The sequence below is a fragment of the Balearica regulorum genome, chromosome 9, assembly GCF_011004875.1.
Source record: "Balearica regulorum gibbericeps isolate bBalReg1 chromosome 9, bBalReg1.pri, whole genome shotgun sequence".
NCBI classification, from domain to species: domain Eukaryota; kingdom Metazoa; phylum Chordata; class Aves; order Gruiformes; family Gruidae; genus Balearica; species Balearica regulorum.
Genome location: NC_046192.1, coordinates 18,691,500 through 18,717,890, shown reverse-complemented (window position 1 = coordinate 18,717,890; position 26,391 = coordinate 18,691,500). Strand labels below are relative to the sequence as shown.

Genomic DNA, 26,391 nt, shown 5'->3' with positions numbered 1-26,391 from the left:
GTTGGTGGCTCGTTTGGCATCACCTCGGTGTGCTGGGGGAGGGCCCAGCTGTGCCTGGTGGTCCTCGGCTGCCTGACGCGGGGGTACCCGGCCGTGCCAAGGGCTGCCCGCTCCGCAGGGGCACCCCGTGTTTAGGGGCACCCCCGAGTCGGGGCGACCACCCCGGCAAAGCTGTGCCGAGGGGACCGGCCTGTGCTGGGGACGGGGCAGGGGCTGGGGCGGGGGTCCCCCCGTCCCAACCCGGGTGGGCACCGGGCACCAGCCGCAGGGGTCCCTGTCCCCGTACCGGCCGTACCGGGCCGCGGCGCTCCGGAGCCGCCCCCCGCCGGGGGGGTCCCCGCTCCCCCCGGATGCATGACTTCATCCTTCCGCCCGGGTTTCCTCCCCGCCGCCGCCGCCGCCGCCGCAGACCGGCTCCCGGCTCGGCGCGGCGCGGCTCGGCCCGCTCGGCCCCGCCATGTCGCAGGTGCTGCCCTACGGCGAGGACAAGGTGGGCCGCTACGGCGCCGAGCCCGAGGCGGGGGAGCTGCCCTTCAGCTGCCGCCTGCAGGACACCAACGCCTTCTTCGGGGGCAACCAGGGCAAGCGGCCCCCCAAGCTGGGACAGATCGGCCGCGCCAAGAGAGGTACCGCCCGACCCCCCGCCTCTGCCCCCCGACCCTCGCCTCAGCCCCACGGCATCCCCGGCGCCGCCCCACGGCATCCCCGGGACCCCCGCATCTGCCCTGCGGCATCCCCGGCATCCCCAGCACCGGCTCTTGCATCCCCAGCGCTGCCCCACGGCATCCCCGGGACGCCCGGATCTGCCTTTCCATCCCCGGCTCTGCCCCGGGACCCCCGGTTCTGCCCTGCAGCATCCCCGCCGCTGCTCCCCGGCATCCCCAGCGCCGCCCCACATCATCCGCGGGACCCTCGATTCTGCCCCTGCATCCCCGGCTCCCCGGCCGGTGCATCCCTGGCACTGCCCCCCGGCACCATCGGCATCGCCCCACAGCATCCCTGGGACTCCCGGCTCTGCCTTGCAGCCCCGGCACTGTTCCCTGGCACCCCCGGCACTGCCCCCCAGCATGCCCGGCATTGCCCCCCCCCCCCCCCCCCCCGGGACCGCTGCCATCCCTGGGACCCCCAGTTCTGCGACTGGCACCCGGCACTGCCCTAGACCCGCCAGGCCCCCCCCCCGCCCCGTCCCCAGCTCCAGACACCAGCGCTGTCCCCCCAGCACTGCCCCACACACCCCGCAGCATCCCTGGGGCTGCCCCCGGGACTATCCTCAAGCATCCCTGGGGCTGCCCCCTGGCACAGCCGCGAATGCCCCCGGGACCCCCCCGGAACTGCTCTTCATCACCGCTGGGATTGCCCCCATATCCCCTTGGACTGCCCCCCCTCATCCCTATAAATAAGCCCCCCCAGCCCCAGCAACCTCTCTCCCTCAACATTTCCGCCTGCCGCAGAGACCCCTATCAGCAGCCGCCGGCGATGCTGATCAACAAACATCCCCCCCGCAGTTCAGTGTCCCCCCAGGACTCCATGAACCTGTGTGCCCCCCCCATCCGCGCTTTACTGCCTGCTGCAGAGACCCCTATCAGCCGCTTCCCTGCTTCCATCAGGACCCAAATAAATGCCCTCGCCCCCCCGGCCCCCAATCTGTCACCATCGATCCTCCCCAGTGCCTTGGGGACCCCCAAGAATGGTCCCTGCCTTCCCTGCAGCCCCCACCCCAGCTGCTTGGGGGACCCCCGTAAGCAAACACCCTCCTTGAGCTGCAGGGGCAAAAGGGAGGGGGGGAACACAGCCCCCCCCCCCCCCCAGCACAAATACACCCCAGCCCCGAGGGGGGATGAGCTGCTGCCTGCTCCACCTGACCCCCTTTGCGGCGGTGGTGGCTGGGTCTAGCAGCCCCCCCGGAGGTGATGGGGGGGCCAGTTCCCCTTCGGTGGTGATGGGGGGGAGGTCTGGCTGCTCCCCAGGTGATGCTGGTGATGGGGGGGGGTAGTCTGGCCAATCCATCCCCAGGATGGTGGTGGGGGATTGCTGAGCACCCCAGTAGTGATTGGGGGGGGGGGGAGCTGCCTGTCCACCACCCCTGAGGCTGCTGGTGAGGGGAATCTGCCCAGCTGGTGGATGTTGTGTGTGGGGGGGTGTCTGTGTAGCCCCCCGATGGTGATGCTGATGGGGGTCTGTCCAGCCTCCCAGTGGTGCTGCTGATTTGGGGAAGGGGGGGCTGCTCAGCGGGTGATGCTGACGGGGGGGGTCTCTGGAGGGGGATGCTGACGGGGGGGCTGTGCAGCCCCCCATGGTGCTGCTGGTGGTGGGGGTCCACGCAGCCGCTATGCTGAGGGGGCTGTCCGGCTCCCCCGGCGGTGATGCCGATGGTTTGGGGGGGGGTGTCCTGCGCAGCGGGTGATGCTGACAGGGGTCTGGCTGCCACCCCCGCCGAGCTGGCATTGCCCCCCCCCCCCCGGGTCATTACCCATTCCAGTCCTGTTGCTCTCATCAGCGCCTGCCGCAGAGAGGAGGGGGGGTCCTTCCTGGTCTTTCCTGCCCCCCCTTCCCAAACCACCCATCCAGAGCCGGCCGGCTGGCTGCGGGGGGGGGGGGGGGGAATGCTGCCCCTACCCAAGCCGGACGGGGGGGGGGGGGGCGATTCCCCCCCCCCCCCATTGCACCCAGCTGCGCCCCTTCGCCCTGCTCCCCAGCATTGGGGGGGGGGGGGGGCACACGTGGAGCCCTCCTGGGGCGGCCGAGGGTTGGGGGGGGCCAGAGCCTGGGCGTGCGTCCCCTCGCCAACCTGCCCCCCCCCCCCGCCTGTCCCCGCAGTGGTGATCGAGGATGACCGGATAGACGAGGTGCTCAAGGGCATGACGGAGAAGTCGCCGCCGGGGGTGTAAGCCGGGACCCGCCGCCAGGACCCGCAGGCCGTGCCCTGCCCCCAGCCCGCCCGGCCCTGCATGCTGGCTGGGCCGCCGACCAGGAGGGGGAGGCCATGCCCCTGCCCCCCCCTCCCCGGCCCGGAGGGGGGGCTCTGCGGCCACCACCACCCCCCCGAGCCATGCACTTTACCCCTCCGCCTCCCCCGGGGGGGGAGGACACCCGCCGAGCCCCCCACCCTGGGCAAAGACCCCCCCCTTCCCCGGGGAGGGTCCAGCCCCCCGCTCCGCGGCACGTCCCCCCTCCATCCTCCTTGGCGGGGGGGGGGGGATGTGTGTGTGTGTGTCCCCCCGAATCCCGGGGTGGATCCGGCCCCACGAGCGGGGAGGGGGGAGCGCTGCTGTCCAGAGACATTTTTTGCTCCATCGTTTTTTGCATGAGCTTGGTGGCCCGGGCACCCGGTCCTGGGGCCGAGGGTCAGCCCCACCACTCCGGCACGCTTCTTTTTAAACAGAAACTCCTCATATTTGTATTTTTATATCCGAATCTTTGTTAAAAACGATCTGCTGACGTTGAGATGTTGAAGTAACCGCATCGGGAAAACAAACAAACAAACAAACAAAAAATGGTTCATATTTTTTTCCATAAGAAAAAAAAAGACAAAAAAAGAAGAAAAAACCGAAGGGGGGGAATAAAGGGGAGGGTGAGAAAGGTGGAGGGAGCGCAAGGAAAGCCGAAGGTGTGGGGAGGGGAGCGGGGACCCCCAGCCCGACCCCCACCGCCAGCAGCGGGACCGGCCGGAGGGTTTGGCAGCACCACCGGCCGCCGCAGTCCCCTCCCAGCAGCGCCAGGGCCAAAGCCCTTCGGGCCAGCTGCGCGTGCTGGGGGGGTCCCGGTGCTGCCCCTCGCTTGAGGGTAGTGGGGCCGGGGAGGGGGGGGGAGCGGGGAGGGCAGGGACCGGCCTGAGTCGTTGTTTTTAATTTTGTACTTTAATTTAATTTTATTTTTTAAGAAGCTTCTTGGGGGGTCTGATGTGCATGAGAAACTCGTCATCTTTTTCAATAACCTACGAGTGGCATTTATGGAGACGACGACGCAAAAAAAAAAAAACCACAACAAAAATAAAAACCAAACAAAAAACAAAACCAAGAAAAAAACATAAAAAAAAAAAGGAAAAAAAAGATACTTGTGTCATGATGCTCTACGAATGATCCATTGTAAATTTAAATGCCATTTTTCACTGTACTGGTGAACAAAATGCGATGAATAAAATACATTCATGTACCGAGGCGAGGCCGGCGTTCACCTGCTCCTTTCTGTCCCTCCCAGGCACCAGCTGGTTTTCGGGGTGCCTGCGGGATGGGGTGGCACGGCATGTGGGGGGGAGGCTGACCCCAGAATCCTTCGCCAGCTCCCGGCGCGGGGGGAGCCACCGGCTGACCCACATACGCCTTTTGCCAGAAATAGCACCCAGCGGTCACGCCTCCTCGATACGTTACCGCTGTCCCTCCAAGAAGGGGTCCTCTCTGTGCCCCCCAGCATCACCCACCCCCCGGGGGTTTAGTGCCCAAACAGTCCCTGGGGACACCCCCGGTAGCACCCGCTGCAGCCGCCACACCAGCACCCGTGCAGAGCCAGCCCTGCCGGCACACGGTGGCACGCCTGTCACCAGCCCCGGCACACACCTGTCACCGCGCCGTCGGCCCCAGGCACGGGCAGACACGGGCCGGGTGTGTGTGGCACACCAGGGTCGTCACCGCAGCCAGGAGCGGGGATGGAGGGGGACGGGGGCGGACGTGCCACTCTGCCTGCACATGCACCCCGCAGTGGCCCCAGCCCTGCACTGGCACGTCCCAACCCGGATTTCCCCCCCCTCCCTGCCTGGGGGTGACAAGGACACTGTGCCCTTGTGCACCCCCATGGCCCAGGAAGCTGGTCTGGGGGTCCCGTGGCAGGACGAGGGGCAGCAGGGACCTCCCCGTCCTACCACCTGCACCCAGTGCCAGCAGCCCCATCCTGCCCACAGCCTCTGCCGGGGGGGAGAGCTCCCCACAGGGATGGATGGGTGGAATTAAACCCGATTTGGTTTCATTACCGGCTGCAAAGCCTGGAGCCCTGGCTGCTCTCCAGCCATGCGAGAGAAGGGCCGGGGAGGGGGGGGGAACAGCATTTCCCGCTCCCCAGAGCATCCCATTGCCCCTGGGAGGGGCCAGCCCCCCCTTCCTGCTATTCCTCACATCACTGGGCAGCCGGGGGGGGGGGGGGCAAACGCACTGGTTCCCCGTCCCCCACCCATGAGGGTGGAGCAGCTTAAGGCTTTACTGGGTGGGCAGGAAGACAGGGAAGACACCCCCCTCCCCCCCCCCGCCCTGGTCACAGCTGGATGGCAAGGAGATAGTCTTCATCGTTGTCCGGGGGGGCAGCGGGTGGTGGCGGGGCAGGGGGTGGGGGGGGCTGGTGCAGCCGGCGCCCCAGGGCCAGGTCAGAGGGGTCCAGGGGCTGCCCCTTGCGCATGACGTAGAGGAAGTAATGGAAGGCGCTGGCGTCCCCGTCCCCGCAGGCGGCGTGGCGCAGGGACCAGCCGAAGGCCTCCTGGGCATAGTGGGGCTTGCGGAAGTGGGGCTGGGCGAAGGTGATGGAGATGAAGCGGCCCCCTGGGCGCAGCACCCGGCTCACCTGTGGCAAAACCCCCAGAATGGGGGACACACACAGTGAGGTTCACCCCATCCGGCAAGGATGGCCCCATCCCCAGGAATCCCCATCACCACCTGCCAAAGATCGCCCCCAACCTTTCCCATGGCACCCCCAAATCTCCCATCCTAACCTTGTCCCCTCCCTGGTTCTGACATGTCCCCAGACCACCTGCAACCCAATGGCAAAGGGGAACAGGGGTCCCCATGCACAACCCCTCCCCGCACCCCAAAACTCTTTGCCCTCATCCACAGCAGACGGCACAGAGACCCAACCCTGGCACAGGGAAAAGCTTCACCCTCCCGGGCACAGGGCCCCCCCCAGAGCAGCATGGGACCCCAATACCACGCACCCCTCCCCGTGGCACCCAGTGCCACCCAGCATCTGAGGTGTGTGTGGGGGGGGTTGGATGGGAATGGACTCGACCCTTTTAATCACCATTTTCTCCCCGCTGGAACTAAGCCCCCGCTAACAGGATGGAAAAGAACATCAATTTTCTTGCTTGGCTTTATCCAATGTCAAAAGGCTTTTACGGCCAGCGCTCGCGTGCTTGGCATGCAAAGGCAGCGCCCAGGGCGGGCAGGCAGCCCCCCAGCCAGCACCCCCCCCCCCTCCGCCAGCATCCCACCCCAGGCAGGGATACCCCCAGAGTCACCCCTCCCACCCCCCGGCAAGGGCAGAGAGCCACTGCAGCAGGGGAGAGGGCTGGGGGCCAAGGGGGGGGGTGTTTCCCGAGCTCTGGTTTAATCCTGCCAGGAAGCTCCTGCGGGGAGCAGGCAGCCTGTGTGTGTGCGTCCCCCACTGCAGTGGGGGCTTTTGAACCAAACCTTAGTGGTTTTGGCCAAAAAAAGGGGAAGGCAGGTCTCTGCATCCCCTCCCCCCCCCCAGCACCCAGCTCAGCACTCCTCCTGCAAAGCACCGGATGCATCTGTCCTGGAAAGACCCCACGGCTTCCCAATTCGCAGGCACGGGGCGGGGGGGGGTCCCCAGGGCTGGGGGCAGGCAGGGATCTCCGGCTGGAGCCAGAGGAGAGGCATCCCATCCCTCGTGAACAGAGCACTGATGGCCGTTGCTTAGAGACGGGCGCAGGAAACCTTCCCATCCGCTGGCCGGCACGGGGGGGCGAGGGCAGCTGCTCCCCGCTCTGGCACCAACCCATCGCCCCCAGATCACCGGGACAGGGCTGTCCCCAGGGCATCCCCGCAGGCAGGGCAGATTTTCAGGTCCTTACGTCCCCCCCCCCTGCCCAGGGAGGGCAGGACAGAGGCTGTGAAAGATTGAGGCTCCTCCATGAGAACGGGAGGTGGGGGGCGAAAAAGGGGGTGCCAGCCACAGCCGGACCCCCGTGGAAGGACTGGCAAAGCAGTAAGTGGGTGGGAATGCCCCGCAAAAACCCCCGGGGACAAGGACAGCAGGGACCATCCACAGGCAGAGGCTGGTGCCCGGCAATACTGGGGGAGGGCAGGGATTGAGTGGGGGATTAAAAAGGGAAAAAAAATAAAAGGGAAAAAAAAAAGAGCTAAATCCTCGCCGTTTGGCCAAATGACAAGGACAGGCAGCAGTGCTGGCAGGGCAGGGCCCCGATGGTGAGGACAGACCTGTTGCCCACAGCACCGGGGGTCCCGCTCCCTCCCGGGCTCAGGGGGGCAAGAAAGGACAGGGGTGGGGGCAGCAGCCACCAGCACCTTCCCAGCACCCCGACTGCGTCCACACCCACGAGCGCCAGGCGGGCGCAGCGATTAGTTACCCTCGCAGTTATTCCCCTGGGGCAGGGGAGGCTGCCGGGACCCGCACCCCTGTGCCGGGACCTGCACCCCTGTGCCGGGACCCGCACCCCTGTGCCGGGGAAGGTTCAATCCCGTCCCTGCCTCCGCCAATTAACTGGGGCCTGGAGGCATCGCCTGTCCCCTTGGCAACGCCACAGCCCTGTCGATGCTGACGGAGGTTGCCATGGCAACCCCGGACCGGATGATGGGGACCCCGGCTAATGAGATCGAAGCTGGAGCGGGTGCAGGGGGGGTGAGAGCCTGTCACAGCCCCGCGGTCGTCACCTTGCCCTGGGTGGGCAGGGCCACCTCGGTGTGTCCCTCCAGGCACCCTTGGGTGCCCCTACAGCCACCCGTGCCAGGACGGGGCCCATTTTTTCTGCCACCCCTTCATATTTAGAGTACAAATACAAAGGGGGGACACCCAGTCCCCCAGCTGGACCCAGGGTCCCCGGGGACACGCTCTGCTCCATCCACCCCCCTGGAGAGAAGGCAATGGAGCGGGAGAGGTGCCGGGCGCCCCCGGGTGCCCCTTTGCAGGGTACCACCAGCTGGGGGGGGGTTGGGGGGTGGCGGGGCAAAGAGGCACCGGCTGGGGCATCCCCAGGGAAGCAGGGCGGCGAGGCGATGTCCTGCACCTTCACCCACCCCAAATGGGGATGGGGTCCACCCCCTGCCACCCCGCCCAGCTCCCCCCACCCCGTACCTCCGCCAGCACCCGGTGCATCGCAGCAGTCGCCTGGGGCGAGACGTCCCACGGGTCGGTCTCCTCCACCATCAGCACGTCGAGGGTGCCCTTCTCCAGCACCACGTCGAAGGTGGCGTCGGGGAAGGCGAGGGCGCGGATGTCCATGACGGCCCAGCGCAGGCCGGGGCAGCAGGCGTAGCGGGCGCGCATGGCCGCGATGCAGGCGGGAGAGAAGTCGATGCTGGTGACGTCGGTGTAGCCCAGCTCGTGCAGGTCGTGGCTCAGGGCGCTGTTGCCGCAGCCTGCGCGGGTCACGGCTCAGCTGGGGCTCGGGGTGCCCCGGGGGGGGCTGCCTACACCCTAACCCTGCTCCCTCGGACCCAGGGAAGGGCGCGGATGGGCTGGGGCAGCTAGAGAGGGAGCAGGTCATCACCTTGCTGCTAATTAGTGAGTGCTGGGCTAGCTCTTAATTACCCCCTTCCTGCAAGGTGGGTGCTTTGGGGTCCCGGCCCTGTGGGACCACAGGGCGAGCGCAGCCCCCCGCACACCAGATCCCCCCGCCCCGGGACTGGGGATGCTGGAGGCAGGGAAGGGGGGGAGGGGGGCCCCAGTCCTCCCCCTGGCCGTGCCCCCCAAGAGCCTGCTGTGGGTCAGGGGCCAGGGGCAAATTAGGGCAGCGTGTGCAGCATCTGGGGGGGCTTAACCGGGCCGGAGGGAGGGAGGGAGGGAGGGATGGACAGACAGACGGGCGGAGGGACAGCTGTCCCAGGGGACCAGCACCCTGCCCGGCCGGTGCCCGGCCAGCCCCAGCAGGACACGGGCCCGCCGGTGCGACGGGCACCGGGAGAGCCCCCCCCCCCCCCCCCCGGGGAGCCATTCCGCTGGGGCCCAGCCGCTCCCCGGGGGTGGTGGGGGATCCCGCGGGGGGGGCGGATTTGGGGGCTATTAAGCGCAGCTGGCGGCGGCTGATCCGCTAACAGGATCGGTGATTACACCCGCCTAATCCCGCCTGCCCGGCACGGGCGGGGGGCGGCCCTGCCGGGCCGGCGGCGGATCAGCCCGCAGGCGGGATTACGGGGCGGTTATACCGACCCCGTCGCCTGCCCGCACCGCCGGGACGGGCGCTGCTCCCGGTACCGGCCCGGTGTCGTGCCGCACCGCCCCCTCGCGGCCGGTGCCAGCGAATCCACCGACGGGACCCCGAGCCCCGCCCGCCCTCCTCCGGTCACCGGGCACGTACCGAGAACGAGGATGCGGTCACCGGGGCGCAGCTCGGCCTCCAGCTGCGGGAGGAACCGGGACAGCCCCCCCAGCCACTCCCGGGGCTCGGCGCCCTCCTGCCGGTACAGCGCGTCCCAGAAGCGGCGCTGCCGGTAACGGCGGTTGGCGGCGGGCGCGCGCCGCCGCTCCATGCCGGGCGGGGCAAGCACCGGGCGCCACGTGCCGCCCGCGCCCCCCACGTGCGGCTTCCGGTCTCTCCGGTTGCACCGCCTTAAGCGCTCCGGCCGGAAACGCGGAACGGAGCGGCACGGAGCGGGGCGGCCATGGCGGCGGGGCGGGGGGCGGCGGCGCTGCGGCGGGCCTGGCGGGAGCGGCGGGCGGCGCTGCTGGAGCCCAGCTACACCCCGCTGGTGGCCGCCTGCCTCTGCCTGGCCGAGGGCGGCGTCAACCTCTGGGTCATCCGCAGGGTCCCCTGTGAGTGCCGGGGCCCGGCCGGGCCCGGCGGCGACGGGGCGGGGGGGGGGGGAAGGAACGGGGGAAGCCCTGCCCGGAGGTGGCGGAGCTGGCCCGGGACAGCGCGGGGGGGGGGGGCGGAGACCACCGGCTGTGACAGCTCGTCCCCGGGCTGGGCAGCGCTGGGGGCGGTGATCCCGCCGGCGGGGTGGCGGGGCTGCCCCCGGCCCGCGTGGGTGACAGCATCCCCCGGCCGGGGGCCGTGGATGGGCCCGCGGGGGGGGGGGGGGGGCCAGAACGGCGGCTGACAGCGAGGGAGGGGGCGCGGGGCGGGGCCGGGGGTCTGGAGGTGGGGGAGCCCTCCCGGCAGTGCCCCCCGGCCCGACCCCCCGGCCGTCCCCACAGACACCGAGATCGACTGGAAGGCCTACATGGAGGAGGTGGAGGGCTTTGCCAACGGGACCCTCGACTACACCCAGCTGAAGGGTGACACCGGGCCGCTGGTGTGAGTGTCGGGGATGGCCGAGCTCCCTGCGACCGGGGGCGACCGGGGGGTCCCAGGGGGGCAGCAGGGCCCGGCCCCTCGCTCTCATCTCTCCACAGCTACCCCGCCGGCTTCGTCTACATCTTCCTGGGCCTGTACTACGCCACGGGCCGCGGCACTGACATCCGCCTGGCACAGTACCTCTTCGCCGGACTCTACCTCCTCAACCTCCTCCTCGTCTTCCGCATCTATTGCCGAACCAACAAGGTATCCTGGAGCCGGGGGGCCTCGCTGGCTGCTTCGGGGCCTCTCCTGCTCTGCTGAGTCCTCACCCGGGTGAAAGGGGCTGGGCAGGAGGTCAGGGTTGGGGTCTGAGCTTCGGAGGGGCATGGTGGCAGCGGAGGGTCCAGAACAGGCTGCTGATTGCCCTCGTGTCTTTGTCCCCTGCAAGGTCCCCCCATATGTTTTCTTCTTCATGTGCTGCGCCTCATACCGCATCCACTCCATCTTTGTCTTGCGGCTCTTTAATGACCCAGTCGCCATGGCCATTCTCTTCCTCGCCATCAACCTCTTCCTGGAAGAGCACTGGTCCTGGGGCTGCCTCCTCTTCAGGTGAGGTCTGGGAGCAAGGCAGGGGTTGCTCGCCATGGCGTGCTGCGTGCATGAGCGAGCTCGGCCCCAGAGAGGAGGCTGCGCTCAGCCGGGGCGGGTTCCTGGGCATTGGGGGGGCACAATGGTAACGCAGCTTCCCACTCAGTCTGGCTGTATCCGTGAAGATGAACATCCTGCTCTTTGCCCCTGGACTTCTCTTCCTCCTCCTCCAACGGTTTGGTCTCCTGGGCTGTATCCCCAAGCTCTGCATCTGTGCCGTGCTCCAGGTGGGTCCCTGTTCTCATCGGCTATGGGGGCAGGCTGGCAGCCCCGTCAGCAGGGGGTAGTGGGCTGCCCTGCCTGCATCGCAGCATCCTGCCTGGCTGGCCTGGGGGCTGGAGACCTCTGGATGGATAGACAGTGGCCCCACCATCTGAGTTGGCCCCACACAGCAAGCTGGAGGTTGATGAATGATCTGATTCACAGAGCTTCCATCTTTTGCTGACTGTCCCTGTCACCCCGTGTGGCAGTGGGGTTCTCGGGAGGTGGTGAGGGTGATAGAGACCTGGCTTACAACTGCTGCGAGGGGGCTGGTGTGTCTCCCAACAGGTGATTCTGGGGCTGCCCTTCCTGCTGGTGAACCCCGTGGGGTACCTGACCCGCTCCTTTGACCTGGGCCGCCAGTTCCAGTTCAAATGGACAGTGAACTGGCGCTTCCTCCCAGAAGAGGTTTTCCAGAATCGAGCTTTCCACGCCATGCTGCTCCTGGCTCACCTGGCTGGCCTGGGGCTCTTTGCACTGCACCGGTGGCACAGGTGAGACCTGGGATTCCCCATGGGTGCTGTTTTCTGTCAGCTGATTCCCATCAGCCCCCATGGTGCAGGACACAGGTCCACGACCCCCCTGCCCCTAGAATGCTGCAGTTCTGGGGTTGTGGGGGGGTGTGTGGGGGGGAGGAGTTACTGTTCTGTTTCGGGGAGCGCTCTGCCAAGGCATTGTGGCTCATGGAGGAAGGGCAGGGTGGGACAGACTTTCATCAGCTGAGACTGATGTTTGTGTTTCCCCCTCAGGTCCAAAGAGAGCATCCTGGCTCTGCTGAAGGATCCTGCCGAAAGGAAACACCCATCCCCTCCCTTGACTGTCAACAATATCCTTTGGCAGCGTGGGCAGCAAGGACGGGGGGAGAGGGCAGGGCAGGGCTGACCTTGCGATCGGCGTTCACAGACTCCAGTCCTGCGGTGCTGTCGAGACCAGCCTGTGCTGTGCTGTATGGCTGGGGAGGCCAGAGGTGTGATCCTGCGTTTGCTCCCTTAACGCCAGCGCACAGATCGTCTTCGTCCTCTTCTCCTCCAACTTCCTGGGCGTCTGCTGCAGCCGCTCGCTGCACTACCAGTTCTACGTCTGGTATTTCCACACGCTGCCCTACTTACTCTGGTGCACCCCTACCGCCAAGCTCGCCCACATGCCCAAGTACGTGCTGCCAGGGAAGGGGACCCCCCCTGCCCCCGCATCTGCTGGGGGGGGTGTGGGACCAAGGGGGGCTGGTGTGTGCCCCCTCTCCTGTGCTGACCCCCAGCTTTCCTCCCTGCAGGGTGCTGCTGCTGGGCGTGATCGAGCTCTGCTGGAACACCTACCCCTCCACGGTCTGCAGCTCCCTCTCCCTCCACATCTGCCATGGACTTGTCCTGCTCCAGCTCTGGTACGGCACGGCCCCGCCGCTGCACACCCCCCCGCCGAGCAGGAAGCCCGCAGCCATCTCCAAGAAGGCCCAGTGAGAGTGTGGCCACCAGATGATGGAAACTGGCCTCTGGGACTGCCCCGTCTGCCCGCTCTTTCCCAGCCCGGCTCCCAGGCTGCCCTCGGCCATCCCAGGAAGGCTGCGAGCCCTGGAACTGCAAAGGGGGGCAGTGCGGGGACCCCCGTCGGGCAGGACTTCCCCAATAAAGGGGGCTTTGTGGGCCCTTCCCCGGCCGCAGTGTCCTGGTGCCGTGACGGTGTCGGGACGGCCATGGCCCTGCCTGCCCCACCTGTGGGGAGGCAGAGCAGCTGCTGGAGCTGTGGGAGCTCCTTTCCCAGCCCGGGGAGAGTGCTGCCCAGGGCAGGGGAGCAGTTCTGGGGTGAGGTTAAGACGGAAGATCTGCAAAACCGCTTTGCCTCAAGATTTGAACCGCCTTGATGCAGCCCAGGGCTCCCTCCAACATGGTTTTTCCTAGTCCCCATCTGATCCCTCCCATAGGAGATGTCTGGGAAGGGGGTGACCGTCCCGCCCCCCCCCCCCCAGGGCTCTGGTGAGCCCCAGCATAATCTGAATGGTCCCAATGGCTCCCTGCCCATAACAGAGACACCTGTGCAGGCAGCGCGGAGCCAGGCATCTTTTATTGGCCCCTCCGGTGGCCGTCAGACGTTGTTGGGGTTGTAGCACAGCATGTTCAGCTTGATGTTCTCGTCCCAGTGACGCAGCAGCAGGAACAAGTGCCTGGCCGCCCCTTTGAGGCAGCCCACGTCCACCCCCTCGGGCAGCCGCTGTGCCTGCAGCCACGCGTCCGCCTTGGCCGCCACCAGCTCCCACTCCTCGAAGAAGCCAGCGCAGCGATGCTCCAGCCACGCCAAGGCCACCGCCGTGGCCCAGCTGGCACTCTCCAGGTCCTCCAGCCCCGTGTCCTGCCAGCTCACGCCAGCCTCGGAGGGGGCGGCCGAGTGGGGGCCGGTGTCGGACTCGGAGCCGTGCCCGCTGTCCGCCTGCGCCCAAATGGCCGCGCTGGGCACCTCAGAGCAAGTGCTGCGGGACGGGGGCGAGCCGGGCTGCGGGGCTGCGGTGGGCTCCTCGCCTTCCTCGCCGCCGTGCCCTGCCTCGGGGCTGCTCCTGGCCCCTGGGGATGTGGGGCTGAGGCTGGCTCGGTGGGAGGCGTAGGGGGAGGCCCGGCGCAGGCGGTCCAGGGGGATCTGCACCACTTCGGAGAAGCTCTCGGTGAGCTGGAACGGCCCCTGGGCTTGCTGCAGCTGCACCTACAACGAGGGGGCAGGCGACTAGGGGGGCCAGGCGGGGCGCAGACCCACCGTGGCCCCCCAGCACTCAGTGATGGGGGCTGCAGGAGTGTCCCTGGGACACAGGGACTCTCCAACGCTCCCCACCCAAAAGCCAGCACAGGCCCCCAGGGCCATTCAAGGGTGCAGCAGGGCTGAGCAGGCACCCACCAGGTTTGCATCCTCAGCTGGGTGCTGCTGCAGGGCATCGCCTGGGCGGCTCGGCTGCAACCCAGCAGGGAAGGGGACTTCTCAGCCCCCCGCCCCGGGTGGGATGGGGACAGGGTCCTTACCAGCGGGAGGTAGTCATGGCTGGCGTGGTTGCTGGAGCACTCGCTTTCTGGGCTGAGGCACTGCGGGCGCAGTGCCAGGCTGGGCCCCCTGCGCCTGCTCAGGCTAAACCTGCGGGGCAAACGGGCGAGTTAACGGGGCGGGGGGGGGGGGGAGGGGGACACGACGACACACGGACAATTCCCAAAGGGCAGCTGGAACCCGGCCTGCTGCAGGGAAGGGGGTAGAGCACCAAGCCCCCCCTTACACCGCAGGAGCTGGTAGGGCACATCCAACCCCCAGCACCCAAGAAGTGGCACTGTCCCCCTTCCCTCCAACGTGCCGGTTTTTGGGCCCTCGCATCTCCCCCCGCCCCGCAGCCTCACCTGGAGCCAGCGATGCTCTCCGTGGATTTCTGGGAGCCCATGGAGGTGGTGGAGGGGCTGGTTGGAGGCCCTGCAAGGGCGGGGGGGGAGAACTGAACATGGGGTGGGGGGGCACAATGCACCCAGAGGTGCATCCTGCCCCCCAACACCTGGGGGGGGGGGGGGTTCAGCCCATGCACCCCAGGCAGCAAGGGCAGGCGTGGGCACAGCAGATGCTCCAGCCCTCAGCTGCCAGCAACTGGGTGGTGGGGGCACCCCCCCCCCGTCCCCCTCCACCCTGGACGCACCATTTGAGCAGTTCTGCTTTTCCCAGCCATCGGTGGGGGAGGAGACGCTGGCCGGAGACCCGGGGGTCTCGTCTCGCTCTGCAAAAGAGCAAAGCCCTGAGGACCTGTCCCAGGACCCTCACGACGCAGAGCTGCTGCCAGGGGCTGCAACGCTGCCCCCCGTGCACCCCCCCCCACCTCCCAGTGTGGGGTAGGGACCAGCGCCTCTTCCCAGGCATCTGCCAGCCCTCCAGCCAGGACCAGCCCCACACAGCTGCAAGCTGAGGGTCCCCAGGGACCCCGGTCCTCAGGCAGGTCCCTGGGGAGCATAAGCTGCTGCGAGGGCCTGGATTGGTACCTGCAGCGACGGGGGCCTCATCCTGCTCCTCCGCATCCCGCTGCTGGCCCAGACCCACTGAGGAGCTCCTGTGGTGCCGGTTCCCCACCACGACGGCTCGTGGCCGGCTGGCTGAGCCGGCTGCAAGGGACAGTGCCACCTCAGTCCTCCGTCCCCTCGCTGCCCCCTCCCCAGCATGCCAGGCCCCCCCCCCCCCAGCTGTACCTGTGCCCCACACCTCGGGGGCTGCGGGCAGGGCTGCCTGCGTGGCACTGTCCACGGGCACCAGGCGGGTGTAGAAAGAAGGCACGTTGCAGGCTTTGCTGGTTTGCACGGCTTTCAGGCGAAACCGGCGGGCGAAACCTGCCCGGAGCAAGGTGGTTAGAGGTGGGGGGATGCCGAGGCTGCACTGGGGCAGGGGGACACGCACCAGCACCCACCCTGCTCCAGCTCGGCTTCCCGCTGCGCGGCGTTCTCGTTGTCCCGGATGACGGAGCGTGCTGCCAAGCGGTGCAGCGGTTTGTCCCAGGCCTTGCTCGCCCGCCGCGGGGGGTCCTCCCTGTCCGGCCCCTCCCGGGGCTGCAGCAGCGGCTCCAGCGAGGCCGTCACTTCCCAGGACACCGGCTTGCCGGCTCGAAGCGCGTGGATCACCACCTGGCAGCGCAGGGGCAGGCCGGTGTCACCCAGGCCGTGCTCCCCTGGCTCAGGTGCCGGTGAGGTGCTGAAGAGGTAGGAGGGCTCCACCAGCATGTCCCAGTCCAGATGGGTGGGTGAAAGGAGGTTATCTGGGCAACGGCAAAAGGTGGGCTCAGCAGAGGGCACCAGGCTCTGTCCCCGCTGCCCTCTCCCCCCAGGAGCCAGCACGCACTCGACTCCACCATGCTGGGCTGCAGCTGCCGTGCCCGGGGTCCCAGCTCGTCCAGCCGCCCCTCCAGGGACTGGTTCCTCTTCTGTGACACTTTCTCCAGCGCCCGGCGCAGCCGGTGGGCATCCAGCTCCCCATGCGGCGAGGAAAAGCTGCGGCCGGACAGGGCAGCACGTGCCAGCGCCTTCTTCCGCCGCGCCAGCTCTTCCGTGCTCAGGGCCACCGTCACCTGCGGCAGGGGAAAGGCTGACGGCGAGCCTGGCAAAGGCACCGGCACAGAGCCCGGACTGCGCCACACCGTGATGGGGCACCTGTGTCCCCAGCCGGCTCTTGGCCAGAGCCACTGGCTGACGCCCAGCCCCGCTGCTCCGCAGGCTGGCACCGGCAGCCTCCCAGGCGGCAGGCGATGCTCGCCAGGCTCCTCGTACATGTGGGAAGGATCGACGGCACGGAGACAGAGGCACAGAGTTTGCAAACATCCCTGGGGGCTGACTCAGGCTGACGCCAAGGCAAGGAGGAGTTGGCGGGGATTTTCCTGTGCGTGGGGCGGAGGGCTTAGCTCGGTTGTTCAGCCTGGATGATGCTGCGGTGGGATGCAGTCCCCAGCACGGGGTGATGTCCCCGCACTGCGATGCTTCATCTAAATGCTACAGTAGGGCAGCAGCGCCCATGCCGCCTCTCATCCCCCATGGCAGGGAGCCCGGGGAGGATCCTTTACACTGCAGGGAAATCACTTACGCTTGACATTTCGGCAGCAAAGGCCACCAGCTGTGCTGTGTGCAGCAGGAGCAGGTTACCTGACCCGTGCCACGGGGAAGGAGCATGTCCTGGAGCTGGGTGACAGCTGGCCTTGCCTCGGGGCCATCGTCACCGTGGGAGCTGCCTCTCCCCATCCCCGCAACCTGCCTGAGTTTTAAACCCAGGCATGAAGCAGCAGGGACACGGCCCATCACTAACAAAGCATCGGGCAGCGTTGGCCGAGGGCTGAAGGAGCCAGGCAGGGGCTTAGCCAGCTCACCACCTCCTCTCCAGCTTGGCAGGTTCATTACCTGATGCTGGCCCAGCTATTTTCACTTGATTTCTGCAGCATCAACGAGGATCTGAGCTGGCTAGGGGGCTTGTTAGCCACCCAGCTGACTACTGGCCCAGGAAGCTGGGGGACCAGCTGCTTGGCCCCCAGCTGTCCTGTTCCAGTAAGGCAAAACCACCCAAGGAGCCTCCTCACAGCAGCCACGGCTGATCCTTGCTTAAAATCCAGGTTACAGCACTCTGGTTTCCAGCCCAGTGGCTGCATGCGTGGGTACAATGGGGCAGCGAGACCCTAGCTAATCCGGGAGCCACCCCCCCATGCGTGAGCCCTTGCACCCCATTGGCATCCTTACCTTGGTGCCAGCCAGGGTGGACGGCAGTGGGGCGGATTTGGTGGAGGACTCGCAGAGGGACAGGCTCTTCTGGCCCTGCTGGGAGGCGGCATCGGCCCCAGGGGCCGAGGAGCCGCCCTCGGGGGCCACGTCACGGGAGCCGGTGGACTCGCTGCTGGTGGAGCTGCAGGAGAGCAGCCCCCGGCTGCGGTCGGTGCTGACGGAGCAGTGCGTCAGGACGTACTGCTCCTGGATGTACGAGGGCTGGTAAATCCGCTTCCAGATGTCTCCCCCCAAAATGAGATCCGTACCTGCCCGGAGAGCACACACCCTGTCAGCCCACAGCTCCCACGTCTGCCCCCTGCCCCAGCCCCGGCCCCACTCACTCCGCTCTGATGCGTCCGTGCCCCCGGCAAAGAGCTCCAGGGAGGCATCCCCAGATCCTGACATGCTCTGGGGCGGCTGGTGGCTCTCCCCAAGACTGGGCACCTCCTCCCGGGAGGGGAAGGCTGAGCCCCGGGAACCCCGGCGAGCCCCTTCCCGGCCCTGGCAGAGAGAGAGCGCCGCCGTCAGCCCCCCGGCACGGGGAGAAGCTGTTTGCACCGGGAACGTGTCATCCTCCCCATGCCAGGGCCGTGCCGGTCATACCGACGGGCGCCTGTCGCGGAAGCGGGCGATGCTGTAGAGGACGCAGTAGCTGACAAGGCGGTCGCCGGGGTAGAGGGCCGGGAGCTCGGTGGGCGAGAGCAGAGCCTCCATGCTGTCGGGGACGTACCAGTCGATGGTGATGTCGCTGACGGCCGGCTCGATTGCCTTCTTCAGGGACTTGATCAGCTGGGGTGGGGAGAGGAGCCAGTGTCAGACACCGCGGTGGTGCCCATGCCCCCCATCCCCGCCCGGGCATTACCTTGGGCTGCAGCCTCTCGGCCGGGCTCAGGAATTCGGCACGGCCCCGGCTCACCTTGGCCATGCCCTTCAGCAGCCGCCGGCACGCCCGCGGGCCCATGCCGAAGCTGAAGCACCTGCAGAAGAGAGCCAGAGGATGAAAAGCCATGGCTGGGCCGGTGCCAGGGGCTGGGCAGCCCAGTGGCGAGCCCTGCAGCAGGGGTGGGCAGGGGTGTTTGATAGTCAGAGATGCTGCCCCGACTGCATGCCGGGCTGCGGCGCCCGGGGGAAGCCGAGCCGGTGGGGTTGGGGGATTGATGGCTGAAGGATGCTCTTGGGGCTGGCAGAGGCAAGATTTGGAGCTGCAGAAGGAGAAATCGGTGGGAACAGCCCAGGGGACGTGGAGAGCACCATGACCCCACCGCAATGCCGGTGCCGTACCTGATGGTGCTGGCCTGCCTGCGCACCAGCCGGAGGATCCTGCCCGCGTTGCCCGCCGCCGCATCGGTGAAGAGGAAGAGCTGGCGGGGGTAGCCGTGGTGGAGGGGCTGTGCCAGTGCCCAGCCCAGGGCTGCCAGCAGGTTGGTGCCACCCGTGTCCGCCCGCAGCCCGACAAGATGCTCACAGGCGTGCCGCAGCGTCTCCTGCCCGCACGGAGAGCCGGCCTCGCAGCGGTCCCCCAGCTTGTCAGCCCTGACCCCACGCCAGGGAGCCGGCAGCGGGGATGGAGGGTGGATGGTGGGGGGGGGTTTGCCTGGTGGCACTCACGTTGCTGCAGAGGCGGCTGGATGGGAAGAACGGCTTGATGTTGGCACCGAAGCCGGCAATGTTGAGCAGTGTCCCTGATGGGAGGCTCTTCAGGGCCACCAGCAAAGCCTCCTGGGGTGACAGCAGGGACCGGGGAGGGCTGCTAAGGACACCCGTGGAGCATCCCCAGCCCTGGAGCACCCTGCAGCCATGCCTCACCTTGACCTTGTCGAGGTTGGGGCCGCTCATGGTGCGGCCGCAGTCGACTAGGAAGATGACCTCACGGGTGACGCTCTGCAGGTCTCCAGGGATGCTCTCCGCCGCCGGGCAGAAGTTCAGCATCAGCACAGGGTTGGGGAAGATGTCTTTGTGGAAACGCTTCTGCACGAAGACCACCTGCGAGCCAGGTGGGCCGGGGACTTTCTCGCACCCCCTGACCCACGCTGAGGTCTTTCTTGCCCCCCTCCTCTCCAACCACCTTCCCCCTTCCTCCTCCTCCCTGCTGGGCTGGCAGTGCCTATGCCCCATCACCTGTCTCTCGCCGCTGCCATCCTTCCTGGCTATCCGCAGGTAATCCCGGCGGCTCCGGATGTGGGTCTCATACTCAGGGTACGTCATGGTGCCGTCCTCCATCACCAGGTGGGGGTGGTGAGGCTCTGGGGGGGGCACACGGGGTTCGGAGCTGCCCTGTGCCACAGGGGGCTGGGGGGTGCTCTGGATGCTTTTGGGATGTCCCCCAAACCCGCCAGGGGCACTGGCTCCCCTCACCGCAGGGGTAGAGGATGATCTCCAGGTCCCTGTCGTAGCGAGGGGGCTCGGCCAGGGTGACACGGGTGGTGGTGGCGGAGCTGGCCCAGGGGTCGGCGTCGGCTCGCAGGGCGTGGGACGGGCTCTCCAGCCCTGCAGAGGGGGAGGAGGTGGTGGGGCAGCCCCTCGCGCCCCCCACCCGCCGGGCTCCGCGCCTGACCTGGCACCGCGGCAGCGGCTGCTCCCTGCCAGCTCTAATGGGATTAACTGGGCTGGCAGCCAGGAGCGTGTCCCCAGCGCCCCGCATCCCCTCCTTGCCCGTCCTCTCCTCTGTCCATTGCGTCTCCCGGGGAAGGAAGCTGCTGACCCAAAGCCACGCGTGGGGAGACTTTGGGGTGTCTCAGCCCCGGCGGTGGGATGGGGAAAGGATTTCTTCATGGGTAGGGAATGCAAGAGGCTGCCTGGGAAGAGGGCTTATGTCCCCCTACAGACACGGAGGGACCGGGGGGACGCCATCCCGGGGGCTGTCACCCATGTTTCGGGAGGTTTTGCCCAACCAACAGACACCGCCCCAGCTGCCCCCCTACCTGCCAGCAAGCAGGGGCCCTTCACCAGCAGCTCGAAGGCAAACTCGTAAGGAAAGGGGTTGCAGGGTTGTCCCCGAAAGACATCCATGCTCTCCACTGGCGCCGCATGGGACGGCTGGCTCCGGGCACCCGGCCCCCCAAAACAGCTGGTGGGGCTGCAAGGGGAGAGGCAGTGATGGCTCCTGCCCCCCCTCCCCGCTCACCCAGCGTCAGCATCCCCCCCCCGGGATGGCGGAGACTGAGGAAGCCATGAAAATCACCATAGGGCCAACCTGTCGTCACACAAGCTTGCCGGCTCGCTCTCGGGGACGGCGGGGACGCGGGGCATGAGGACGGGGGGGAGGAGGAGGTGCAAGGCCCCGTCTGGCAGCGTGGCCAGCTCCTGTGCCGTGCTCAGGGTGATGGCCAGGCTCTCCGCCGGGCACAGCGCCCCTGTGACGATGATGAAGGTGGAGCGCTCTGCATCTTCGTCCAGGACGAGGTGGCCTGGGCAGGGGAGGGATGGTGGAGGGGTCAGTGGGGCATGTGAGGTTGGGGGGGGGGGGGGGCGTTAATTGCACTAATTACTCTCAAAGGGGAAAACAGAGCACAGGTGTAATGAGGGCCATGCAAAGGGATGGGTAAACCCCTGGGAGAGGCAGAGAGAGAGGAAAGGGGAGGCTGAGATCTCCAGCCCCAGAGACCCCCCCCAAGGCATCAGGGTGGCCTGGCAGGGGCTCTCAGCCCCTCGTATCCCCCCACGCTTCATCCCTGCTTGCTCCAAGCCCCCGGCCGGGAGGACCCAGCAGGATCACCCATGCCACAGCACTTACCGCCGGCACAGCGGCGCGGCCGGCCAGGACTGGGGCCGCACTGGAGGCAGCAGTCCTGTGCCCGGTGCCGGTTCTGGACCTGGAATGTCACCCGCCGGCTGCCCGCCGCTGCCTCGAAGCTGGCCACCACCTCCGACTCCTCCAGCGGGTAGATGAAGATGCCTGCGGGTGGGAGAGAGCCCCGAGGCAGATCCTGGCACGGATACCGCCATTGCACGGTGTAGCCCATGGCAGCACCGCTAAGAGCCTGTCTGACTCGCAGGGAGGTTTAGATGCACGGCAGCGGGACAACATGCAGGAAGGACCCAGAGCCTCACTAGCCCGAGGAGGGCAGGGAGGATGAAATCCCCCTCTTCTTCAGTGGCGGGAATGTTTTTGCTCAGCCTCACTCTTCTCCTGCCCGCAGGGCGATGCCGTGTGTCGGCGGCGCCTCCCCCGCTGCAGCCTCTGCCTTTGCTCCCCAAACTGAGCAAGGTCTGGGGGCCGGGACAGAGGTGGGCTGGAGACAGGATGCTCCCCAGCATGGGTGTTTTCAGGGGGCCACGCAGGCAGCCCGGGTCCCTGCCAGCCCCAATACGCCCCCTTACCTTCCACGGGCTCCTCGCGGGGGTTGGTGTACACGAGGTGAGCGGTGATGCTCAGGGAGTACCCGTTGGCACAAGCCTTCACCCTGGAGCTCTTCAGGGGCAGGGCCTCCCAGGAGGAGAGCGCGTACAGGCCTGGCATGGTCCCTCGGTGGGCAGCTGCAGGCAGAGGGGAGGCAGGCTCTGGGTGCTCGGGGACGGGGTCTGCCAGGAAAGGGCTGGTGCATGCAAGCCACTTCCATTTGTGCAGCCTGCAAGGGGGGAGCAGGTCCCCAGCCCTCCCCGCCCTGGGGATGCTGCCCTGCAGCATCCACAAAACACACGGACCTGGACTCGGGTCTCTGCTTGGACCCCAGCCCACCTGCGAACCGGGTCTGGAGCCACAGAAGCCCCCACAGGAAGGGGGCTTTTCCACCCCACGGGTAAATAAATCTGGCTGCTGGGCAGCAAAACTACTTCTCGTGGGCAGCAGCAGTTACATGCAAGCCCCAAGCCCTGGCAGACAAGCAAGGACTCCTAGACAGGACAGATAATGGTCAGCCACATGCAGCCCATCTCTCGGCCACCCCAAAGCAACTTGGTGGCTCCAGAGCCTCCCCAGACCATCTCCCACACTGGCTGGGAGAAGAGCATCTGCTGGTCCCATCTCCATCCACCCACAGAGGTTACCAGGGTAATTTGTTTTAAAAAAAAAAGAAAGGAAAAAAAAAAAAAAGAGAAGGTCGAGAAGCCCACAGCATAACTAGGACAAAACAGTGAGCAGTGTTTGCTGGGGGTTTAATAATTAACAACAAGGTCAGTGCTGCACTGAAGAGCAGCACAGAGAGGAAGGCACTGCAGGGTGGGAGCCTGGCTCGGGGGGATGATGCTCTCCACCTCCAGGCAAGTAACGCTCTGCCCAGAGATGGACACAACTGGCATCCCACCCTTCGGCAGCGGCCACGGGAAAAGAGGCGGCTGGGGACACCTTCCAGCAATGACACCAACCCACTCCTCTCTTCCTCTTGGGAAAACCGCCCGGGAGTAGCATCCCGAACGATTGCCCAGAGCCAAGGCATTTCTCTAACACCACCCCACCCTGGGCCATCACATATTCACATAAAATATTCAGGTCAGCCTTAGTCCTGCCTCTCCGTGGATAGTGTGCACGGATCGTGCTCCAGGTGTGGGATCTGCACTGCCGCACCGTATCCCTGCCCACCCCAAGCGCCTGCTACCAACGGCAGCGAGGTCCCCACGTCACGCCATGTGCTGGCGCTTCAGTGTGCAACACACCCGGGGCGAGGACAAGGCTGGGTACAAGTGAACCATCTGGTCCCCCTGCTCCGGTGGCCTTCGTCTCGGGAACAGCTCGTACGAACATCGGTAATGGGAGGCTCAGGGTGCCCTCAGCACGCGGTCACAGGGTGCCTCTCCCAGAGCATCCTTGAAAGCGGAGGAGGGCTACATCCTCGGAGGCAGCGCCAGGACTCAGCCCATGGCTGGTGCAAGGCAAAGAGCCCCCAAGAAGTGCAGAAGTGCATTAACAACGTGGCTGCATCCCAAGAAAATAAATCCATTATGCCAGAGGGGAAGCTGTTTATCTGCTCAATTGGCATCGCAGGGTTATGCTGGCAGGTCCTGGCCACCCAACCACCCCCTGCCATCGCCAGTCTTCACCCTGGGTGCAGGATGCTGCACGCACTCGCTGGGCCCCCCCCCGACTGCTCTCCCAGCACACAAGGCAGCACAGGGTCACTGCACAGCCTGGGTTTCCTCCACACCAGCTGTGCCACCACCAGGAACATCGTCAGCCAGGTCCTGCCCTGACCAGAGCACCCAGCCAGGCTCCGGGGACCAGGAATCCCCCAGCCCAGCCACATCGAACCATTAAAGATGGATTTCACCCCAAAGCCCTTCCATTTGTTCCCAAGGCACCTGGCTTAATGCTCAGCAACGCGCTTGCTATTTGCCGTGCTGCCCATTGGCCGGGGCACTGCCGGCTTGTTTACCAGGGACTTACTGGAGAAGCTGTCCTGGCTGCTTTTTATCACTTCTCTTTACATTTACCCTCACAGAGTAAACAGGGCCCATCTGGCCCTGCCGCGCTTCGTGCTGGCTGCTCTAAGCCCCGTGGTAATGAATAAAACCAGCCGGGACCGTCCTCACCCCAGCCTCTCCGTCCTCTTCCCCTGAGGCAGCAAATTGTCCCCAGGTGCCAGCGTGGCATCACCAACAGGTCTCCGGTCCCCTCCCCATCCCCAGCATGGTGACCAGTGCCTTCGCAGCTCCCTCTTCTTCCTCCCATCCCAGCTGGTGCCTGCAGGAGCTGATTTAGCCAGCAGCATCCCTGATATAGAGGGAGCAGGGCTGGAGGCAGCTCAGCACGCCGGCGGCAAAAAGCCCTTGGTGAAGGCAAGAAGGAGCTAACTCTCTTCTCTAGGTCGGAATAACTCAATGGTTCTCTTCTCGCCCGTGGGCAGGTTGAGATTTCGAGCGAGGCTGCTGCAGCAAGCCAGGCGGCTGAGCCCAGCAGACCCTATTTAGCTGCCTGGGAAGTTGTCAGAGTTTCACCTGCTGCAGCAACAGCCGCCTGCGCTGGTGCAGCGTGGTCCCGGGGAAGGATGAGGCCAACCCCAGCACAGGCAAACCCAGCGGAAATTTCCACTGGTGAGAGGTGCACAGGCTGGTACGAGAGCAGGGTGGAAGGCGAGGAGCCCCAACCTCTGTGGCAGTGCCTGGAGTGAGGAGGCATCGCTGCCGCTCCTGCTCACCGGCATTACCTCCTGCTTCCCCCGTCCCTGCGGGACATCTCCGCATCACTCCGCTGGGATGGGACACAAGGGCAGGAGAGCAAGATCTGTCCCAACTCCTGGAGCAAGGAGGAGGCCACGGAGGCAGGAGGTGACCTGCCCAGCACCCATGGGGCACGCAGCTTTGCAGAGAGCCTAAAGAGGAGGAGTGGAGGGGAAAGGGATTTCCCCGGCAGCTGCAGGCAAAGGGGTGTGGGGTGAAGGGCTGTCCCCGTCCCAAGCCTCCAGCCTGCAGTGCTGTCCCCTGGCTGGCACTGCTGCTTGCATCTGCTGGAAAGTTGAAACAGAGAGCAGAGTCTGCTGCACGCGCGCACACACGCACACGCATGCACACATGTACCAGCACATGCACTGCGTCCAGGACCGTCGTGTGCAGGACCTGTGTTACTGCTCTTGCCTCCCCAGAGCCACTAAAACCCCCGGAAAACCGCAGCCCCGTGCCAGGGAACAGGAGTTACTTGCCCTGGATGCACCCTAACACAGGCACCGCTCAAAAAAAATGTCCCAGCCCCACAGATTTCCCCCGACACGGGCACATCCCAGCGGGACAGCCCTGCAGAACCATCCCGCTGCTCCTCCGGCCACGGGACATTTGTGACGTGGGCCAGGGACCGGTTGCCGATACCCTGGGGCATGTTCCCAGCAGTTATTAGAGCCAGATGCCGGGTCCATGCCCGATGGTGATTTCAGCACTTTTATGGCTCTGCTGCCTCATCTCCCACCTCTCACCCCTCCTGTGACACGGTGCTGCCCCGACAGTGGGTGTGCGACCCTGGGGCACCCAGGCATTGCAGGATACCCGCAGGGTCCTGGGCCACCGCGGTCCCAGACTCCCCCCGCCCCGGCCCTTACCTGGAGGAGGAGGATGACACAGGGGCTGCAGGCTCGGCTCAGCACCCGCTGGGTCCCTGCCCTCCACAGAGCCCTCTGCCCTGGGGGTGGGTTTCCCTGCCCCTCCGGCTGGGGGGCTGCAGTACCCAGGGGGGGATGAGTGGTCCCTCCCCGCCTCTCCCTGCTGCAGGCTCCCTCTCTGGCACTGGCTCCTTCACCGCCCTCGCTCCATCCCTCGCTCTCTGTGCCAGCAGCAGAGCTGCTCCAAGCCCAGCCTCATTAAAGAGACACACTCCCTGGTACCGCCACCCCGGGAACGGCTGGAGGATGCTCTCACGGGTGACGCTGGGGATCTCAGGGGACAGCCAACACCCCCAGGAGGGGACAGGCATTGGCCAAGAGCAGAGCCCACCGCTATGGGCTGCTCTGCATGGCGACATCCAGCCAAACTTGGGTGCTGGTGAGACCCCAGGGTGATGCTGTGGCACCCACAAAGTTTGGCTGCCCAGGACATGTAGCCGCCCTCTGTGTCATTCGTGTCTCCCCCCCCGTCCCCTGCCAAAGCACAGGACAAAAACGCAAACTCCCATCAGTCAGCTGAACTCTCCGGTACAAATACTGTGGGCCACAAATGTCACAACCAGCTTTTCTAGGAAAGGTCTCAGCTGCCCTGAGATCACTGCAAGAGGACCAGGCACAGGCAGATGCTGAGCATCCACTGCAAACCCAGGTGCCCCGGGGTTCCACCGGGGACACCCTCGTCAGCCTCTACATGCTGCAGTGAAATCCCAGCCCCGAAGAGCAGGAAAGAGGGGGGATTTGGGGAGAGCCCAGCCTTTGGGTGACAAGTGTGACAACAAGGCCCCTTTGGGAAGGGCGCAGACAGTCAGGAAAGCCCAGCAAAGCCAGGACATGTCTGCTGGCAGGGAAATCTCGCAGCCTGAGGCGAACTGGGAATCCCTCAGCCACCACTGCTGGCCCAGCATTCCCGAGAGGGACCCGAGAAAACTGTCAGATTTGGGCTAATCCCTGCCCTGCCTCTCCCAGGCAGCTCCCTCGCGGTGCTATAGATAGGGCTGTGCTGCCATGGCTCTTTTTATAGAACACGCAGAGGGGAGCCCCCACCCTCCCGTGC

At 66.3% G+C, this 26,391-nt stretch overlaps 4 protein-coding genes across 6 annotated transcripts; 2 read left to right on the top strand and 2 right to left on the bottom strand.

The window, feature by feature from the left end:
* The first annotated feature begins 362 nt into the window (after positions 1 to 362).
* Positions 363 to 4,152, top strand: CAMK2N2 (calcium/calmodulin dependent protein kinase II inhibitor 2). The gene is made up of 2 exons (XM_075761421.1): positions 363 to 626; positions 2,818 to 4,152. The coding sequence occupies exons 1-2, from the start codon at positions 458 to 460 to the stop codon at positions 2,886 to 2,888; spliced, it is 240 nt and encodes a 79-aa protein (XP_075617536.1). The 5' UTR covers positions 363 to 457; the 3' UTR covers positions 2,889 to 4,152.
* EEF1AKMT4 (EEF1A lysine methyltransferase 4) lies at positions 3,493 to 9,539 on the bottom strand. Its single transcript, XM_075761420.1, has 3 exons — positions 9,254 to 9,539; positions 8,032 to 8,315; positions 3,493 to 5,544 (listed from the first exon to the last, which is right to left on the bottom strand). The coding sequence occupies exons 1-3, from the start codon at positions 9,423 to 9,425 to the stop codon at positions 5,242 to 5,244; spliced, it is 759 nt and encodes a 252-aa protein (XP_075617535.1). The 5' UTR covers positions 9,426 to 9,539; the 3' UTR covers positions 3,493 to 5,241.
* Positions 9,540 to 9,557: 18 nt separating this feature from the next.
* ALG3 (ALG3 alpha-1,3- mannosyltransferase) lies at positions 9,558 to 12,733 on the top strand. Its single transcript, XM_075761419.1, has 9 exons — positions 9,558 to 9,708; positions 10,093 to 10,192; positions 10,291 to 10,438; positions 10,623 to 10,783; positions 10,929 to 11,049; positions 11,372 to 11,577; positions 11,833 to 11,910; positions 12,089 to 12,232; positions 12,354 to 12,733. The coding sequence occupies exons 1-9, from the start codon at positions 9,558 to 9,560 to the stop codon at positions 12,535 to 12,537; spliced, it is 1,293 nt and encodes a 430-aa protein (XP_075617534.1). The 3' UTR covers positions 12,538 to 12,733.
* A 389-nt stretch (positions 12,734 to 13,122) lies between these two features.
* Positions 13,123 to 25,374, bottom strand: VWA5B2 (von Willebrand factor A domain containing 5B2). Of its 3 annotated transcripts, none has more exons than XM_075761858.1 (22): positions 25,296 to 25,374; positions 21,637 to 21,816; positions 21,050 to 21,211; positions 20,498 to 20,723; positions 20,238 to 20,392; positions 19,672 to 19,803; positions 19,435 to 19,559; positions 19,123 to 19,299; positions 18,925 to 19,035; positions 18,598 to 18,800; positions 18,179 to 18,293; positions 17,920 to 18,105; positions 17,658 to 17,817; positions 17,293 to 17,582; positions 15,914 to 16,139; positions 15,486 to 15,830; positions 15,271 to 15,408; positions 15,067 to 15,186; positions 14,730 to 14,807; positions 14,443 to 14,512; positions 14,080 to 14,188; positions 13,123 to 13,768 (listed from the first exon to the last, which is right to left on the bottom strand). In XM_075761858.1, the coding sequence occupies exons 2-22, from the start codon at positions 21,773 to 21,775 to the stop codon at positions 13,160 to 13,162; spliced, it is 3,876 nt and encodes a 1,291-aa protein (XP_075617973.1). In that variant the 5' UTR covers positions 21,776 to 21,816; positions 25,296 to 25,374; the 3' UTR covers positions 13,123 to 13,159. The 3 variants fall into 3 exon arrangements, with proteins under 3 accessions (XP_075617973.1, XP_075617974.1, XP_075617975.1); XM_075761859.1 differs by having other exon boundaries at positions 20,510 to 20,723; XM_075761860.1 differs by lacking the exons at positions 21,637 to 21,816; positions 25,296 to 25,374 and having other exon boundaries at positions 21,050 to 21,354.
* Positions 25,375 to 26,391: the final 1,017 nt, after the last annotated feature.